Source organism: Macaca fascicularis, chromosome 7 (genome assembly GCF_037993035.2).
Source record: "Macaca fascicularis isolate 582-1 chromosome 7, T2T-MFA8v1.1".
Classification (NCBI taxonomy): Eukaryota; Metazoa; Chordata; class Mammalia; order Primates; family Cercopithecidae; genus Macaca; species Macaca fascicularis.
In genome coordinates this window covers 143,864,095-143,882,589 of record NC_088381.1, presented here as the reverse complement: position 1 = coordinate 143,882,589, position 18,495 = coordinate 143,864,095, and the positions used below count along the sequence as shown (strand labels likewise).

The 18,495-nt window shown below is 41.4% G+C and overlaps 1 protein-coding gene across 50 annotated transcripts in view; it reads right to left on the bottom strand.

The window, feature by feature from the left end:
• Window positions 1-18,495, bottom strand: part of TTLL5 (tubulin tyrosine ligase like 5) — a 291,003-nt gene that overhangs the window by 35,000 nt on the left and 237,508 nt on the right. For 16 of the 50 annotated variants that reach the window (XM_005561828.5, XM_073997904.1, XM_005561831.5 and 13 more), the window contains one exon: window positions 16,706-16,828. The exons of the other annotated variants lie outside the window; for them this stretch is intronic. In XM_005561828.5, coding sequence (XP_005561885.1) covers window positions 16,707-16,828 — 122 coding nt within the window. In that variant the 3' untranslated portion in view covers window position 16,706. Of the gene's footprint in view, window positions 1-16,705; window positions 16,829-18,495 lie in introns of those variants that run through there. 50 annotated transcript variants of the gene reach the window in all.

Here is an 18,495-nt window from a genome sequence, read left to right as displayed (position 1 = left end):
AAGTAAAACACTCCTCAGCAAATGTAAAAGAACAGAAATCACAACAAACTGTCTCTCAGACCACAGTGCAATCAAATTAGAACTCAAGATTAAGAAACTCACTCAAAACCACATAACTACATGGAAACTGAACAACCTGCTCCTGAATGACTACTGGATAAATAACGAAATGAAGGCAGAAATAAAGATGTTCTTTGAAACCAATGAGAACTAACACACAACATACCATAATCTCTGGGACACATTTAAAGCAGTGTGTAGAGGGAAATTTATAGCACTAAATGCCCACAAGAGAAAGCAGGAAAGATATAAAATCGACACCCTAACATCACAATGAAAAGAACTAGAGAACCAAAGCAAACAAATTCAAATGCTAGTAAAAGGCAAGAAAATAACTAAGATCAGAGCAGAACTGAAGGAGATAGAGACACAAAATAACCCTTCAAAAAAATCAGTGAATCCAGGAGCTGTTTTTTTTTGAAAAGATCAACAAAATTAATAGACTGCTAGCAAGACTAATAAAGGAGAAAAGAGAGAAAAATCAAATAGATGCAATAAAAAATGATAAAGGGAATATCACCACTGACCCCACAGAAATACAAACTACCATCAGAGAATACTATAAACACCTCCATGCAAATAAACTAGAAAATCTAGAAGAAATGGATAAATTCCTGGACACATACACCCTCCCAAGACTAAACCAGGAAGAAGTTGAATCTCTGAATAGACCAAGAGCAGGCTCTGAAATTGAGGCTGTAATTAATAGCCTACCAGCCAAAAACAGTCCAGGACCAGATAGATTCACAGCCGAATTCTACCGGAGGTACAAGGAGGAGCTGGTACCATTCCTTCTGAAACTATTCCAATCAATAGAAAAAGAGGGAATCTTCCCTAACTCATTTTATGAGCCCAGCATCATCCTGATACCAAAGCCTGGCAGAGACACAACAGACACAACAAAAAAAGAGAATTTTAGATCAATATCCCTGATGAACATCGATGCGAAAATTCTCAATAAAATACTGGCAACCGAATCCAGCAGCACATCAAAAAGCTTATCCACAATGATCAAGTCGGCTTCATCCCTGGGATGCAAGGCCGGTTCAACATACGCAAATCAATAAATGTAATCCATCACACATAAACGAACCAAAGACAAAAACCACATGATTATCTCAATAGATGCAGAAAAGGCCTTCAATAACATTCAACAGCCCTTCATGCTAAAAACTCTCAATAAATTCGGTATTGATGGAATGTATCTCAAAATAATAAGAGCTATTTATGACAAACTCACAGCTAATATCATACTGAATGGGCAAAAACTGGAAGCATTCCCTTTGAAAACTGGCACAAGACAAGGATGCCCTCTCTCACCACTCCTATTCAACAGTGTTGGAAGTTCTGGCCAGGGGAATCAGGCAAGAGAAAGAAATAAAGGGTATTCAATTAGGAAAAGAGGAAGTCAAATTGTCCCTGTTTGCAGATGACATGATTGTATATTTAGAAAACCCCATCGTCTCAGCCCAAAATCTCCTTAAGCTGATAAGCAATTTCACCAAGTCTCAGATAAAATATCAATGTGCAAAAATCACAAGCATTCTTATACACCAATAACAAACAAACAGAGAGCCAAATCATGAGTGAACTCCTATTCACAATTGCTACAAAAAGAATAAAATACCTAGGAATCCAACTTATAAGCGATGTGAAGGACCTCTTCAAGTAGAACTACAAACCACTGCTCAATGAAATAAAAGAGGATACAAACAAATGAAGAACATTCCATGCTCATGGATAGGAAAAATCAATATAGTGAAAATGGCCATACTGCCCCAGGTAATTTATAGATTCAATGCCATCCCCATCAAGCTACCAATGACCTTCTTTACAGAACTGGAAAAAACTACTTTAAAGTTCATATGGAACCAAAAAAAAGCCCGCATTGACAAGGTAATCCTAAGCCAAAAGAACAAAGCTGGAGGCATCATGCCACCTGACTTCAAACTATACTACAAGGCTACAGTAACCAAAACAGCATGGTACTGGTACCAAAACTGATATATAGACCAATGGAACAGAACAGAGGCCTCAGAAATAACACCACACATCTACAACCATCTGATCTTTGACAAACCTGACAAAAACAAGCAATAGGGAAAGGATTCCCTTTTTAATAAATGGTGCTGGGAAAACTAGCTAGCCATATGAAGAAAGCTGAAACTGGATCCCTTCCTTACATCTTATACAGAAATTAATTCAAGATGGATTAAAGACTTAAATGTTAGACTTAAAACCATAAAAACCCTAGAAGAAAACCTAGGCAATACCATTCAGGACATAGGCATGGGCAAGGACTTCATGACTAAAACACCAAAAGCAATGACAACAAAAGCCAAAATAGACAAATGGGATCTAATTAAACTAAAGAGTTTCTGCATGGCAAAAGAAACTATCATCAGAGTGAACAGGCAACCTACAGAATGGGAGAAAATTTTTGCAATCTACCCATCTGACAAAGGGCTAATATCCAGAATCTACAAATAACACAAACAAATTTATAAGGAACAAACAAACAACCCCATCAAAAAGTGGGCAAAGGATACGAACAGACACTTCTCAAAAGACGACATTTATGCAGCCAACAGACACATGAAAAAATGCTCATCATCACTGGTCATCAGAGAAATGCAAATCAAAACCACATTGAGATACTATCTCACATCAATTAGAATGGCAATCATTAAAAAGTCAGGAAACAACAGATGCTGGAGAGGATGTGGAGAAATAGGAACACTTTTACACTGCTGGTAGGAGTGTAAATTAGTTCAGCCATTATGGAAGACAGTGTGGAGATTCCTCAAGGATCTAGAACTAGAATTACCATTTGACCCAGCAATCCCATTACTGGGTATATACCCAAAGGATTATAAATCATGCTACTATAAAGTCACATGCACGCGTATGTTTATTGCGACACTATTTGCAATAGCAAAGACTTGAAACCAACCCAAATGTCCATCAATGATAGACTGGATTAAGAAAATGTGGCACATTTACACCACGGAATACTATACAGCCATAAAAAAGGATGAGTTCATGTCCTTTGCAGGGACATGGATGCAGCTGGAAACCATCATTCTCAGCAAACTATCACAAAGACAGAAAACCAAACACTGCATGTTCTGACTCATAGGTGGAAATTGAACAATAAGAACACTTGGACACGGAGGGGCGGTGGCGGGGAGACGTCACACACCAGGACCTGTCGGGGGGTGGGGGACTGGGGAAGGAATAGCATTAGGAGAAATATGATGGGTGCAGCAAACCAACATGGCACATGTATACCTATGTATCAAACCTGCACGTTGTGCACTTGTACCCTAGAACTTAAATTAAAAAAAAAAATTGGGTTGGTTTTTTATTGTTGGGCTATAAGAGATCTGTATATATTCTGGATACAACTCCCTTGCCATATAAATGATTTACAAATATTTTTCTGCCACTCTGTGGGCTGTCTTTTACATTTCGTTTTGTTGTTGTTTTTGAGACAGCATCTCACTCTCACCCAGGCTGGAGTGCAGTGGCACAATCTCAGCTCACTGCAATCGCTACTTCCTGGGCTCAAGCATTCCTCCCACCTTTGCCTCCCCAGTAGCTGGGACTTACAGGCGTGAGCCAAAATGCCTGGCTAATTTTTGTATTTTTAGTAGAGATGGGATTTTGCCATGTTGCCCAGGCTGGTCTCATACTCCTGAGCTCAAGTGATCCGCCTGTCTTGGCCTCCCAAAATGCTGGGATTACAGGTGTGCACCACCACACCTAGCTTGTCCATCACATTTCTTGGTGGTATCCAATGAAGCACACAATTTAAAAATTTTGATGAGGTCCAACTTGCCTAATTTTGTTGTTGCTTGTGCTTTTTGGTATCACACCTAAGAAACAGTGGCCTAATCCAAGGACGTGAAGATTTATTCCTATGTATTCTTCTAGGAATTTTATAGTTTTAGCCCTTTCATGTAGGCATTTAATCAATTTTTGGTTAATATTTGTTTAGATGTAAAACAGGGGTACAACTTCACTATTTTGCACGTGGATAACCAACTGTTCAAGTGCCAGTTGTTGAAGAGACTCTGAAGTGTCTTGGTACCACTGAATAGTTGTCGAAGAGACTAGTCCACTGAATAATCAATTGACCATTTGATATATGAGTTTATTTCTGGACATTTAATTCTAGTCCATCCATACTGTTTTGGTTACTGTAGCTTTATACTCACTATTAGATTAAAATCCTTTTTTTAAAATTATGACTCAATCCTACTGAGTGAACTTCTGTTTTGAATTTTTCAAGTTACCAGGCCCCTGTCCTATTCTTTTTGGGGAATCTCAGCAAAGACCTGAGCACAAGCAAGCTTTTCTTTTCTTTTTGAGATAGTCTCGCTCTGGAGCCAGGCTGGAGTGCAGTGGCGTGATCTCGGCTCACTGCAACCTCTGACTCCCTGGTTGAAGTGATTCTCCTGCCTCAGCCTCCCGAGTAGCTGGGATTACAGGCATGCGCCACCACGCCTAGCTAATTTTTGTATTTTTAGTAGAGACAGGGTTTCACCATGTTGGCCAGGATGGTCTTGAACTCCTGACCTCTTGATCCGCCTGCCTCAGCCTCCCAAAGTGCTGAGATTACAGGTGTGAGCCACTGCACCTGGTCAGAAGCTTTTCTTTGAATGGAACAGGAATCATTAATAACTTGTCTCAGTGTTTGAAGCAGCTGCATGCACTGTGAGCAAATCTTAGGAAGACAACATTCGTGAACAGAATTTACTATCACAATAAAATTAAAGTTATAACAATAATAATCTCCATAATTTAAGAGTATACATAGTCATTATTCAGCTGAAGGATAATCAAATAGTAAATAATTTATGTGAATGAATGTGGTATGTCATAAATTTATATTGTACTTAGAGCAAATTTGTAATTTTAGTAAGTGTATTTATAGGGTACTTTTTTTCCCTATGGCTCATTTTTTCCATCTTCCTCATTTCTGGTGACCTTTTAAACACTTTCAGAAACATGACGGCTCTCATGTGTTACTATAACCGAAAGGTAACAGGGACCCCCAACCCCATGTACTAGCAGACAGGACTGGGGCAAATTTGGGTCAAGGAACGACATATCTATTTAGAGCAGTCAAGAAGCTGGTGGTAGAGGGGCTGCAGAAGTGTGACGAACTCCCTCCAGCAGGGGTGGAGTCTCTGGAAAGGAAACATGCTGTGATTGAAACCAGTAGATGTATATCATTAGCCATTCCCCCTTCTTCCTCAATAAAAGAGCCCAGATCTGACTGGGAAGGCAATGTGCCCAGCGAAAAGACCACCTCTCTAGACACCTCTGTTGCTAAGGAGAAGTAGGCAAGGGAGCCAGTGCTGGCTAATGATATGGTAGTTAGAACTGCTGGGCTTCCAAGAAAGTGTTTTTGAAAGGGGGACAGATTGAGCTGGCATCTGTCTTTTGCCCTTCCCCCTCTTCTCACTGGAACATGGACACAATGCCAGTAGGAACAGAAACATCTTATGACCAGCAAAATGAAAGCCAATGCATTAGAGTTAGTAGAGCAGAAAGAGAGCAGCCTGGCTCCTCAGTTATGTCTCTGAAGAGCAGCACTAGCCCTGGACCTCCTGTCTCCAGACTTCTTGACTTGGGAGAAAAATAAATCCCTTACTTACCCTGCCACTGATTTCTCTGAGTTTCTGTTACCTGCAGGGAATGTTCTCTTAACTAATCCAGGGGTGATTCCCAAGCCGTCTCGTTTTTCCCCCACCTCCTACCTCCCCACTTCAGCTCCACCCTCTGCTGCAGAGCTTCATCCACATCCATGTCTCCTCTGCCAATCAGAACTGCTGTCCCTTCAAAGGCGGTTCGGGCATGTGGGAAAGATCACCACTATCACCACCACCACCATCACCACCACCCAGGGGAGCAGAGGCAGAAAGCTCACCTTGCTCCTTATCTTTCCCTTTCCACGCCTGGCTCCATCTAAATAAGGGAAAGTTAAATCGCTGGATAAAGAGACAGCCAGCCTAAACTACATATGCCCCCTACTGCCAGGCATCCCCCTAATGAGCCATTTGAGATAACAACCAGACACTGCAGGGAGGCGGAGGCCTCGGGGCCTGATCACCAGCCGCTCAGCTCCATTAGGAAAGGAAGCTGATAAAATGAAATCACCTTGAGGGGCCCAGAGTTTTCAGATGAAGAGGCAGTTCAGCAGATTCTGGAAAAAAACTGTTTGGGTTTGAATTTCAGCTCCATCACTGACTGTGTGGCTTGGACAAGCTACTTAACTTCTCTCCGCCTTAGTTTCCTCAAAAGCAAAATCGAGAAAAAAAATCACCTAATCTGGGGTATAATACACACACAATCTATAATATTTCTTTAAAAATTGTGGCAAAATACAGGTAACATAAACTTTACCATCCTAACAATTGTAAGTGTATAGTTCAGTGGCATTAAGTGCATTCATGCTGCACGACCATCCCATCATCCATCTCCAGAATTCTACATCCTGTAAAACTGCAACTCTGTGCCCATTAAACAAAAACGTCCCATTTCCCTCTCTTCCCACCCGCTGCTGACCACCATTCTACTTTCTACCTTTCCGATTCTGACTATTTTAGATACTTTGTATTAGTGGAATCATACAGTACTTGTCATTTTGTGATTGGCTGATTTCACTTAGCATAATGTCCTGAAGGTTCCATGTTGTAGCTTATTGCAGAATTTCCTTTGTTTTGAAGGCTGAATAGTATTTCATTGAATATACAGACCCACATTTTGTTGACTCATTCATCTGCTGACGGACACTGGGGATGCTTCTGTCTTTTGATTACTGTGAATAATGCTGTTAGGAGGATACAAATACCTGTTTTTGTGTCTGCTTTCAATTCTTTTGGGCATACGCACACAGAGTGAAATTGCTGGATCATATGGTAATTCAATTTTTTTTGTTTTTTTGAGACAGAGTCTCGCTCTGTCACCCAGGCTGGAGTGCGCTGGTGTGATCATGGATCATGGCAGCCTCGACCTCCCAGTTCAAGTGATCCTCCCAGCTCAGTCTCCCAAGGAGGTAGAACTATAAGCATGCACCACTGTGCCTGGCTACTTTTTTATTTTTTGTAGAACCAAGGCTTTACTATGTTGCCCAGGCTGGTCTTGAACTCCTGGCCTCAAGTAATCCTCTTGTCGCAGCCTCCCAAAGTGCTGGGATTACAGGCATGAGCCACTGTGCCTGGCCAGTAATTCTATGTTTAATTGTTTGAGGAACCACCATAATGTTTTTCATAGTGGCTGCACCATCTTACATTCCCAAGAGTACACCGGGGTTCCAATTTCTCCACATCTTCCCCAATACTTGTTAGTTTTTGCTCCTCCCTTCCCTTCTTCCCTCCCTTTTTTCCTCCCTTCCTCCCTCCCTCCCTTCCATCCTTTCTTTCTTCCTTCCTTCCTTTCTTCCCTTCTTCCCTCTCCCCTCCCTCTCTCTTCCCCTCATCCCTCTCTATCTCTCTGTTTCCTGAGACAGTCTTGCTCTGTCACCCAGGCTGGAGCAGAGCGGCCCAATCACATCTCACTGTAGTCTTGAATTTCTGGGCTTAGGCAATCCAGCCTCTGTCTCCCAAGTAGCTGGGACTACAGGTGTGTGCAACCATGCTTGTCTAATTGTTTTTATTGTTTGTAGAGACAGTGTCTCACTATGTTGCCCAGGTTGGCCTTGAACTTCTGGCCTCAAGTGATCCTCTTGCCTTGGTCTCCCAAAGTGCTAGGATTACAGGCAGGAGCCACCATGCCCGGCTTATTTTTTGCTTTTTTAATAGTAGCCATCCTAAAGGTGTGAGGTGGTACCTCACCATGGGTTTTGATTTGCATTTCTCTTATGATTAGGGATGTTGAGCATCTTTCCATGTGCCTACTAGCTATCTGCATATCTTCTTTGAATGTGTATTCAAGCCCATTTTTATACAGGAATTTTTGCTGTTGCTGTTGAGGCAATCTATAATCTTTATATCCCAATCCTGCAGGATTGATATTTTTATGCTTATTGTATAGATGAGGAAACTGAGGCTGAAAGAGGTTAAGTGATTTACCTAAAGTTGCCAACTGGGCAGTGACAGAGCCCACACAGGTCAGTCTAACTTCATAGTTATGATCTTTCCACCCTGCAATCTGGAATTCTTACAAAACTTAGGTATTCTGACAACAGCAGTGGTAATGCTACATGGCCCTGTGAAGCAAAAGGAAGCCAGGAAGGTAACAAGTAAGGGTCGAGAGAACTTCGGTTTTGTTTCTGGGAATACTGTGCACATTTAAAGTGTAACATATGACTCCAGAACCATGATGATAAATTTTACACAACGCTCAACACCTGTCAGATCTCTAATATTAGAGTGTGGTGTTCACTTTCAGGTACTATACAACTTAAGAGGAACCTAAAGAATTCATGGTGAATTCAGAGATAATACAAAAGACCGTTCAGTATTCAAAAGAAAAATCTGATCTGTGCAATAAACAATTCCAGTTAGTTAGGTGGTATAGAGGGGGAAAAAAAAAGCTGAAAGCTAATGTTTTCCAAATAAACTCAATCTCATTTTAACTTTGTTCCCTTATAATGAGATTCTTGAATGTGGTCTAAAATGGAACATCTTCATACTGAAATCTACAATGTAACAAGTCATAGTAAGGTTGTGAATGTGCAGCAGATATTGTTATCTAAAGAGCAGTGATCAATCATTAATTATTTTACAGGAAGTAGTTTTACAATATTGCAAGAAATGGGATAGAAGCACCAGGTAATTTATAAAGAAGGTTATTCTGATTTTGAAGATTGTTTAATAATAAAATGCATTATTTATGAAATCTTCATTAGAAGATTTTATCTTCTGAGGTTAGGCATTTTACTTAAATCTAGGAGAACAGAGGAAATGGACCATTTTTCAGAAAAGTTTTACATATGTATGTGTTCTTTTCTTTAGGGTCTACAATACAAGGTAACAAAACATTTTGGGTGTTACTAGGGATTCAAGAAACATACAGATATTAATTCTGCTCTCAAAAAGTTTATGGTCTTATTGAAGACACAGTTCACCCAAAAAGCAAGCAGTGATAAAAGAAGACAACACCTTTGTGATATAAATTGTAGGTCTCTAGGAATTTTTTAAACGACAAGATAAATGAGTGACAGAGCGAGACTCATCTCAAAACAAAAACAAAAACAAAAACAAAACAAAACAAAAAACTTAACTGGATCCTTAGGAGATAATTTTTTTTTTTTTTGCCTTTTAGACAGTCTTCCTCTGTCACCCAGGCTAGAGCGGCGCAGTGGCACGATCTTGGCTCACTGCAACCTCTGCCTCCCGGGACTGAAGCAATTCTTCTGCCTCAGCCACCGAGTAGCTGGTACTACAGATGTGTGCCACCACGCCCAGCTAAGTTTTGTATTTTTAGTAGAGACAGGGTTTCGCTATGTTGGCCAGGCGGGTCTTGACCTCCTGGCCTCTAGTGATCTGCCAACCTCGGCCTCCCAAAGTACTGAGATTACAGGTGTGAGCCACTGAGCTTGGCCTAAGAACAGGAAGAATTTGCATATGTAGGCAGGTATTCCAAATGTCAGTAGAAGAATAAACAAAGGCAGAAATATGAAAATTTACTCATTCATCTATTCAAGCAGAATTTCCTTTTTATTTTTGTCACCCTATTATTTTTTGTTGTTGTTTTCTTAATTGGGACTTCTTAAGCCCCTACTACAGGCTGGGCACTATGCTAGGCCCTAGAGTTTCAGAGTCCACTTGGACCTGATCCTTGCATTCCGGGAAATTCCAAGCTTAGTAGAGGGAACAGTTAAGTAACCATAAAGATCCTAGAATGTTGTAAAAGCCATGACAGAGGTAATCACAGAGTTTTAAAGAGCAGAGTCAAAAGCATCTAAATCAGATTAACATAGGGCAGGGCTAGACAGGAGAAAAGGGGTTGAGGACAAATAGGAATTAGTCATACTGGGGAGGGAGGGGGCAAAAGGGGGGACATGGTGCCTAGGCAGAGGAAACTGTGTATGGGAATCGAGGAGCAGACAATCAACATGCCACATGATAGAGAGAGAATACTGCTTAGCTGCCAAAGCTTTCAGAAGATGTTACCTCTGCCACCTGCTTTCCCAAGCATATATTAATAGATGCATCTTCAAACAGTAAGATAAAAGACCAGGTATCTGGATCCTTGCCTAACAGCACAACTAGTTCTTATCAAGCAATCAATTGAGAGAAGTTATATTTAGGATTGCCTAAGACACATGCAATTCACCCCATCCTCTAAATAACCATTATCTTACCCTTGGATTATGAAGACCACAAAGAGACTTGGACTATATTATTTTTGTCCCCTCACAAAACTGTCTTCATTGGCATGTACTATACTATTTTATCTTTGTATAGTTCACCACGCCAAGGAGTAGGCATGTGAAACACAGCGCTCTGTTGGCTTGTTGACCGAGAAGCTACTATTGACTATTTTTTAATAGTTCATTAGCAGTTGACTACTACTTTATTAGGTGTCTTCTATATAAAGTATGTAAAATACTTCCTTTAGAATCAATACTAGGAAAAATCTTGACTTTCCCTGGAGCATTTCTTCCTTTTTGATTGTGAGAACTATATACTCCAATTTATCATGTTTCCCTGTTTGCCCTGCCTATTAGGAGACTTAGAACCAAATTTCACCTCAATGACAATAAGTTTATTTAGCCTGATATTTGAAAAATTGGAATTATCTTGTTTTTTGGCCCTGACTTTCTCTTTATATCTTGTTATTTTATTGCATGTCGTTTTATATTTTAAGACACTATATTGGACATGAAATGACTATGCTGTACCTGCCTAACTACAATCCCATCTGAAGAAATGGTCACACATGCATACACTGGCAGCTTTGTATCACACAATCATACTACCCTAGTACCAGGCTGACATCTCTCTGGAAGGCAGCTGCCACCCACTTTATTTAGGTCAGTTAAAGCCTGGGAGAGAGAGCTCTGCCCCCGCCAGGGGCACTTTGCTGGAGGAATGAATGGGAAGTATTCTGATTTTGTCTTCTGAAAACTGAATGTGAAAAAAAAAGAGAGAGAGAGAGAAACAATCCCACAGAGAGAGGTCACATCATGAGTAGGGCGGAGCTGTCAGCCTAGACAACAATGGAAGCTGGCTGCGGAGGAGCCAGAAAATGACCGGGCCATGGGGATGGGCTAACCAGAGCTGCTGTTCAGCCAGTAGAGCTGCTGATTCTCTCAGCAAGGCTTCAGGTTTTCATGAGCTCTGGCTCTCAAGGCTGATTCCTCCCTGTGCTCATGCACAAAAACTTCCCTTCCAGAGGGAAACTGAGGGTCTCTCTCCTCTGGATCATCAGAAGGCTCTTGTGGACACTCAAATCCTCTGCAGAAAGAGAAGTATAAGTATACTTGCACACATGCACAATGATGATTAATTTTGGAGAATACTAAAAAGGATCAATAAATATAAAATGGAAGGCCTGTGAGTGGTCATTTTTCTGAGTTGTGATTTTGAAAATTCCATATTCCAATATCTGATTAAAAACTATCAATAATTCATTGCCTAATATAGTTTGAAGCTCATGCATAAGTTAAAAAACTCTCTTGTCACATTCCAAAATATCTTCACTTGGGCTTGTTACAAGTCTTAATTTCCCTGGGAAACAAATTACAAATAAATAAAAGGGGAAGGAAAATACCTCACTCTCACTTTTCAGTCCATTAGATATTAAAAAAGAGAGTGATTCTTCTAACACCAACCAACTAAATAATACTACTATAGCAGCTTCTAAGCAGCTGACCTTTTCTTCACCTCATCATCTTAAAATCAGGTTGGTTTTCTATCTTCTTCCCCGTTTTATAATGGGGATAGAGGCTATGTTTTATTATAGCTAAGGCAAGTCCACACATTCAAGCTACTCCTCTCTGGTATCAAATAACTGCATAACCAGGCTGGCGCGGCGCGGTGGTTCACACCTGTAATCCTAGCACTTTGGGAGGCTGAGGTGGGCAAATTACTTGAGGTCAGGAGTTCGAGACCAGCGTGGCCAACATGGTGAAACACAGTCTCTACTAAAAATACAAAAAAATGAGCCGTGCATGGTGGCGCATGCCGGTAATCCCAGCTACTCGGGAGGTGAAGGCTCGAGAGTCGCTTGAACCTGGGAGGTGGAAGTTGCAGTGAGCTGAGATCACGCCACTGCACTCCAGTCTGGCTGGGTGACAGAGCAAGACTCTGACTCAAAAAAAAAAAAAAAAAAAACCAGAAACAAAAACCACCACCCACGCCCCAACAACAACAAAAAGCCCTGCATAACCTGGATTCAAGTTTTAAGAGAAGGGAGCCCCTTGACACCTATGGTGCAAACTGGAAATACCTGCATGTTCAAAAGACGAGAACAAAGGAGTAGAAGAGACCACTGTTTTAGTTTTAGTGTTTTAGTGATGCTCTTCATTTTGAGGACTTAAGAGAATCTGAGTCTTTTCTTTATAATCACAATTTGAAAGAATAAAGGATAAAAAATCAATACAAATCATGCCAACAGGGCAATACACTTCAAGTCATCATTCTCCAAGCCCTGCCATTATCCACCTACACTTTTTGGGACCTGGTTCAAACTCCACAGATCAGGTAAGCAGAGGTGTAAATATTTCCGTGTGGAAAGCTTGCTTTTTCCAAAGACAGGTGTGGCTTAGCATGTCATTTTCTTTCTTTAGAACTTTCAGGAGCAATTATGCCCTGAGGATATGAGGACAGTAAAGCAAAGGTATGTGGCTATAAGGTGTGGGTTCACAGTGAACAGATCGATAACCTGGAGTGAGATGTATAAACACAGAAAGAAAGGCAGCCTTATGCTGGTTACTTGCCCAGTTCAGGACTGCAAGAATAGACTAGATCTTCCGCCCAAAGTGCATGGATATTACACAGGACCACACAACTCTGCAGCAAGATGCAGGGGTAGGCACAACTCTAACAATCCAGGCTGCCAGGCATTTTTTTCCAGGAGGTGTGTGTGCTTCTGTAATGTAAGTGTAATTTGAGAAAGGGGCCACTGTACTTTCCGTGTCTCTTTATAACAAAGTAGTAATTGTTAACAACTGAAGAATCATCACTCCTCTCTTGGGATTTTGCCAGTTCAGCAAGAGAAAAATATCAATTTTCAGATGTTATCTTCTTTCGTAGCCTATTTCTTAATCCATTTCAGAAATGGAATTCTCTGGTTTTCTTTAAGGCCAATGAACCCCTTTTGGATGGATTCTTAGAAGGACCCCTATTCTTTCCTCCAAACTAAAAGCCAGGCTGCCTTCTTCCTCACTTCCAACCACGTTGTTCAGCTATACTTGAGTTTTGTTTCTGAATGTAGAAACAGTTACTAAATGAAATGCAAGAGGCCTCAGGACAGGAAAGCATGCACTTCAGTGGCTGACAGCCAGGTGATTTTGCCATGTAGAGGGATTCACATCCTTCTTGTGTGGCTACAGCCAGGTCAATGCCAGCAAACCACATACTGTTAAAACATCACTTGTGTAATACAGGCTACGGATGAAGTGCTATGCCCAGTTGCTTAGAACTGGGTGATGTAAACCTAATTCATGTTTCTTCCTGGTTCCTGGTATTACAAGTTAAAGGTATTTGTCCTCTTGATGTTTGTTCTTAGAATGTACATGCTGGACATGGTATGGTGAAGCTGGTGTGGCCACAGTAGGAAAACAGAAACAAGGCTCGGAAGGAAGGTATTGTTTATTCTGACGGCTCCCAGGGAGGGGTCACTGCACACTAATCAGGGTCACAGTGAACTCATCAGAGTCAGTCTGGAGGCAGAAGACAGCAGTGGGGGTAAAGCCTAGGTCAGAACCTTTGCTGGGGCTTCCACCAGGAAAGGCAAGGCAGGGCAATTAAACAGCTTTGGATTGGCTGGATTGGCTAGTTTGGATAATTCCAGGGGCTTCGGGGTACAGGGATGGTATCCAGTTGCTTGGTACCTGGCCCTGAGATGACTGAGGGCAGGGGAAATTTTGGGTTGGTGTGTGAAAGTTTGATAAGGAGGTTGAGAGTAGGTACTTGGGACTGGCTGGTTTGCGTATAAAAGGTATGCTCATGGACAAGTTGTTATTACATTTAGGAATTAACTAGCCCTGTGAAAGGCACTCTTTCCCCTGGGTCTGCAAGGATCCCAAATGCCAGGGCACTAAGAATATAGAAAATGGCCAGGTGTGGTGGTTCACGCCTGTAATACCAGTACCTTGGGAGGCTAAGGCAGGTGGATTGCTTGAGCCCAGGGGTTCGAGACCAGCCTGGGCAATATGGCAAAACCCCATCTCTACTAAAAATATGAAAAATTAGCTGGGCATCATGGCACATGCCTGAAGTCTCAGCTAGTCAGGAGGCTGAGGTGGGAGAATTGCTTGATCCCAAGAGGCGGAGGTTGCAGTGAGCCGTGACCACACCACTGCACTCCAACTTGTGCAACAGAGCAAGACCCTGTCTCAAACAAACAAACAAACAAAAAAATATAGAAAATAAGAAAATATAGTTAATATAATTAGCCCTCTGATGAACAAATACATAATGGAAGAAAACAAAGAACAATGTAGATATGTAAATATGACACTTGCCCTGGGTAGCATACAGGGGTCATACACAGGCTTTGTTCCTAATATCCTTCGGCATAGCTCCCTCTACTCTATTAAGGACAACTGATGCTTTTCTCAGTTTTATAAAACATGTAATGCAAACACAACTCAAACTCTCTAACCTGACTGCCTTTCCAAAGCCACATATGAAGAGGTTCTAGGACTGTCATGGCTGGTGATGACATTCGTTTGTGATTATGGTTGAAGGGACCTCTGCTGTCTACCCTGCATTTGCAATAAAAAGAAAGCATGCTTCAGTGATGGGCTGAGACCTGTGGGGTTCTGCTTCCTCACTTTGTAAATGACCTAATTCTTCTGCTCAAGAGATGCAGCCCACTGCCATCGGCCACATGCCAGGCTGGTGGGCCTGCCTCTGCAGCTTCCCAGCAGTGACGGTGCACCATAGGAGCTGGACTTCTGAGACCCTCTGACCCACTCTGTCCTCTTTATCCATACACACATGCTGTCTCATCGCCTCAGTTAATCACAAAGCATAGCATCAGCCATCCCTAGCTTATACACAGCTCAGGCTCAGCAGGGCTGTATCTGCAACAGAGAGCAAAATGTTGAGAAACGGGCTCTTTCCCAAGGCTTCTTTTGCTGATCGTCCCATTTTGCCATGTAATGTTCAGGGTGGATTGTAAAGGATACTAATGAACGAGGTTCAAGGAAAGTGATATTATAACTGTGGCAGGTCCAAGTATCACAGTCCTAGAAGCGGATGGACATGAGTACTTCTTGGCAGGCCATCAGTTTAGCTTGGAGCTTGATGTCACATTCGTTCTTCTGGCTGCCAGTCTCCTGAGGGAAATACTGACCTTCTTGCTTTAGTCTTCTATATTTTATTAGTTGTTCATCATTGGACAGGCTGCTTAGTATCAGAATTAAAGGGCCACTGGCTAAGAATTACCAATAGAACTCTGGTTGTTTTCAGTGTCTCCGGTACATTTTGGTAGATGACCAAGCCATGGATTTGGTGTTCCCTTCTCTCTTCTCATTCTTTTCTGGAAAGAGTTTAGATGGGCTAGGGAAAGATATTTGCAGCTTGCTGATCCAATGTAAATGAATCCTGTGGTGGGTAAATAATTTTCCTCTCTCTTTTGCACTCCTGGGGTATTTTGATGAATAATGCTTCTCAAATAAGTTAATAAATATTCCCCCAGAGGTAAGAAGAGTATTAGCCTCGTGGCAGGTGAGCCATTAATGCTTTAGTGTGCAGGGCAGAACAAAGAGGAAAGGAATTACCAAAGCCTTGAAGTTTCTCAGAATTTTCTGGAAAAGTTTGAAGGCCATGGCTGGGAACAAAATACTGATGGCAGTGCTGGTGAAGTGTGGAAACAGCTTCACAAAATTAAGTTAGACCATGCCTTCAATGTGTGAGCTTTTTTTAGTTGGATGGAGGATGAGGTTTATAGTTTGTTTTGCTGCTAATTATAGCATATGTTTATTTAAGTAACTCAGCAAAAACACAATTCATCAACCTCACCAAAATTTGAAAAAAAAATGTGTTCCCTCCCTCCCTCCCATAATCTGAAAGTCCAGTTTATAAATTCTAGTCTAAAAGCCTTCTTTAATAATAAATATCCATTCTCTTTTGCAACTACTGCAACTTGACCTTCAAATATCATGTTTTCCCATATATTATGTTATACTTTGTGATAACTCAATTATGGTTTTAGTTTCTTTATTTGAACTGTCTCAAAATCCTCGTATTTTAAAACAAAAGCCTCCAGTAATAGTTTCTGAGAAAGTTCTTACTGCCACAGCGCCACCTACTGGTAGACCATTATAGGAGCAAACTGTTCGGAGCTCAACTTTGACCCAGTTTTGGAGCGTCCTCCTAAGCTTTGGTTTATAAAGCCCCAACTTCACTGTCATTTTGAGAAGCTAGACCTTCTTTTGGTAGCTACTAAGTCTCTTGCTGTAGTATAAAGTCAGCAAGTGAAAATGATAAAAATATGCTCTTATTCTTACTGTTACCTTAAATTGGCCCTGACTTCACCGACTTTGATTTTCTCTGTCCTATAACTGTAGCAAGGGCTCCAGATTGTGTGGGCAAGGGTTTGGATCTGGCGAAAATAACTTGGGGAGCGTCCAAAGATCCTGAAAAATGGAAAAAAGAACCCCTATTTAACACTACGTTTGATTTTGGCCCAAAGGACACAAGGTAAAACCTAAAACTAGGTTAAGGGGATCACTGTCCCCCCAGATACCGCCACCCCACTTCCTGCCAAATTCCAATTCACAGTCTCTCTTTTGCTTTCGAACAGCGTAAAAGTGGGTGATCAACCCAAATTCTTACCCCTCTGGCTCTGGAGAGAAAATCTCGGGAGCAATCAGGGGGATAGGACACTCCTTATTTTCAGTTTTATGCGATTATACTCCAGATCCACCCAGGAGCTCCAAAAACTATACAACACATGGTGAAAAGAGCAAGAATCTGATCATGAAAATAGGTCATTCTGTTGAGAGCTGCCAGGCAAGTAATTTCACTTGAAAGTTAAAGTGACATCTAGATCCTTAGGGTTTTAGCTCCACGGCGTTTACTACATAATAATGTTCCTTTCTCTTGTTTGTCTCAGGGATCCAATGAAGTGGGCAGTCAGAATCACACTGATGTGCTGTTGCTCCATCCCCATCCAAAAAGCACAAAGCTATAGTGCATTTTACTAGGGCCAGAAACAGAGAACATTTAATAAGGACACTGCTCACTGCTTGCAAATGAAATCCATCATTGATTTTCTAAAGGTGGTAAGGTCCCTTCCACCAACTGCAGACTAGTAAGAGCTTAAAAATAAAAGGAGGGAGAGGTTGGGCTCCAGAACAGGAAAGGCTTAGGCAGAAGCTAAGGGGCAGGGATGAGGGCAGCTGCTGTGGCTTCAGACTCCTACGGTAATGGTAGTTTACATTATCAAATCAGCATGAGAGAAATGTCAGTTATCTAATCTGTTGCTCTCTGCTATTTTAGTTTACCATCACCACTTCAGAACTCAAGAAGAACACCACAGTTATAAAGAAGGAAGGCCAATGACTCTGGCTTTGGGCCAAGAGCTCTCACTCCAGCTTGCTTCTCAAGTTTCCATATTTGCTGACTCTAAACCTTCCCTTCCATAGCAAACTACGAATATAAAGCCTGAGGTTGGAAAGTCAAGGAAAAGCCACATTCATGGAGTACTCCAGGCACTCTGCTAGGAGCTTTCAATTCACTATCTCATTTAATGTTCATAATACCAAGAATGCCATTAAGCCACCATCAACAGGAAAGGACTCTGAGTTGTTTTTCAGCAGTGCCCCAGGATGAACCACTATCTCATTCAGACTGCTAGAGAAACACTCACAGAGCCGAAAGCCTGGCTGACAAGACTTACGGGAAGAGTTAAAGAATGAGAAAACAGACTTCTGCTATAGTCATGGACTCAATATCATGTTTAATGGATTGAATTAACTGGACCAGATGGGCTAAATGCCTTTCAAAGATGGTTCAGGGATTCCTACATAGGCACACACTTACCAGGTCTCAGGCAGAGGTGTAAACTTTTAGACTTATTATGAGAGTTATTCTTCTTTCTTGTGGGTTTACAGAAAAATGCTGCTACTAGCAACCTAATCTCCTTTTTGTAGGATATCCTTCTGAACCCCTAGAACGGCTTGAAATCTACTTGTAATATAGAAAACAAATGATTTGCAGTTCAAACGTTGGTGTGCCTGGCAGTTACTTACTAGTTGTACAAATAACTGTAACAGATTCAGTTACTAATGCTGTGAAAGTA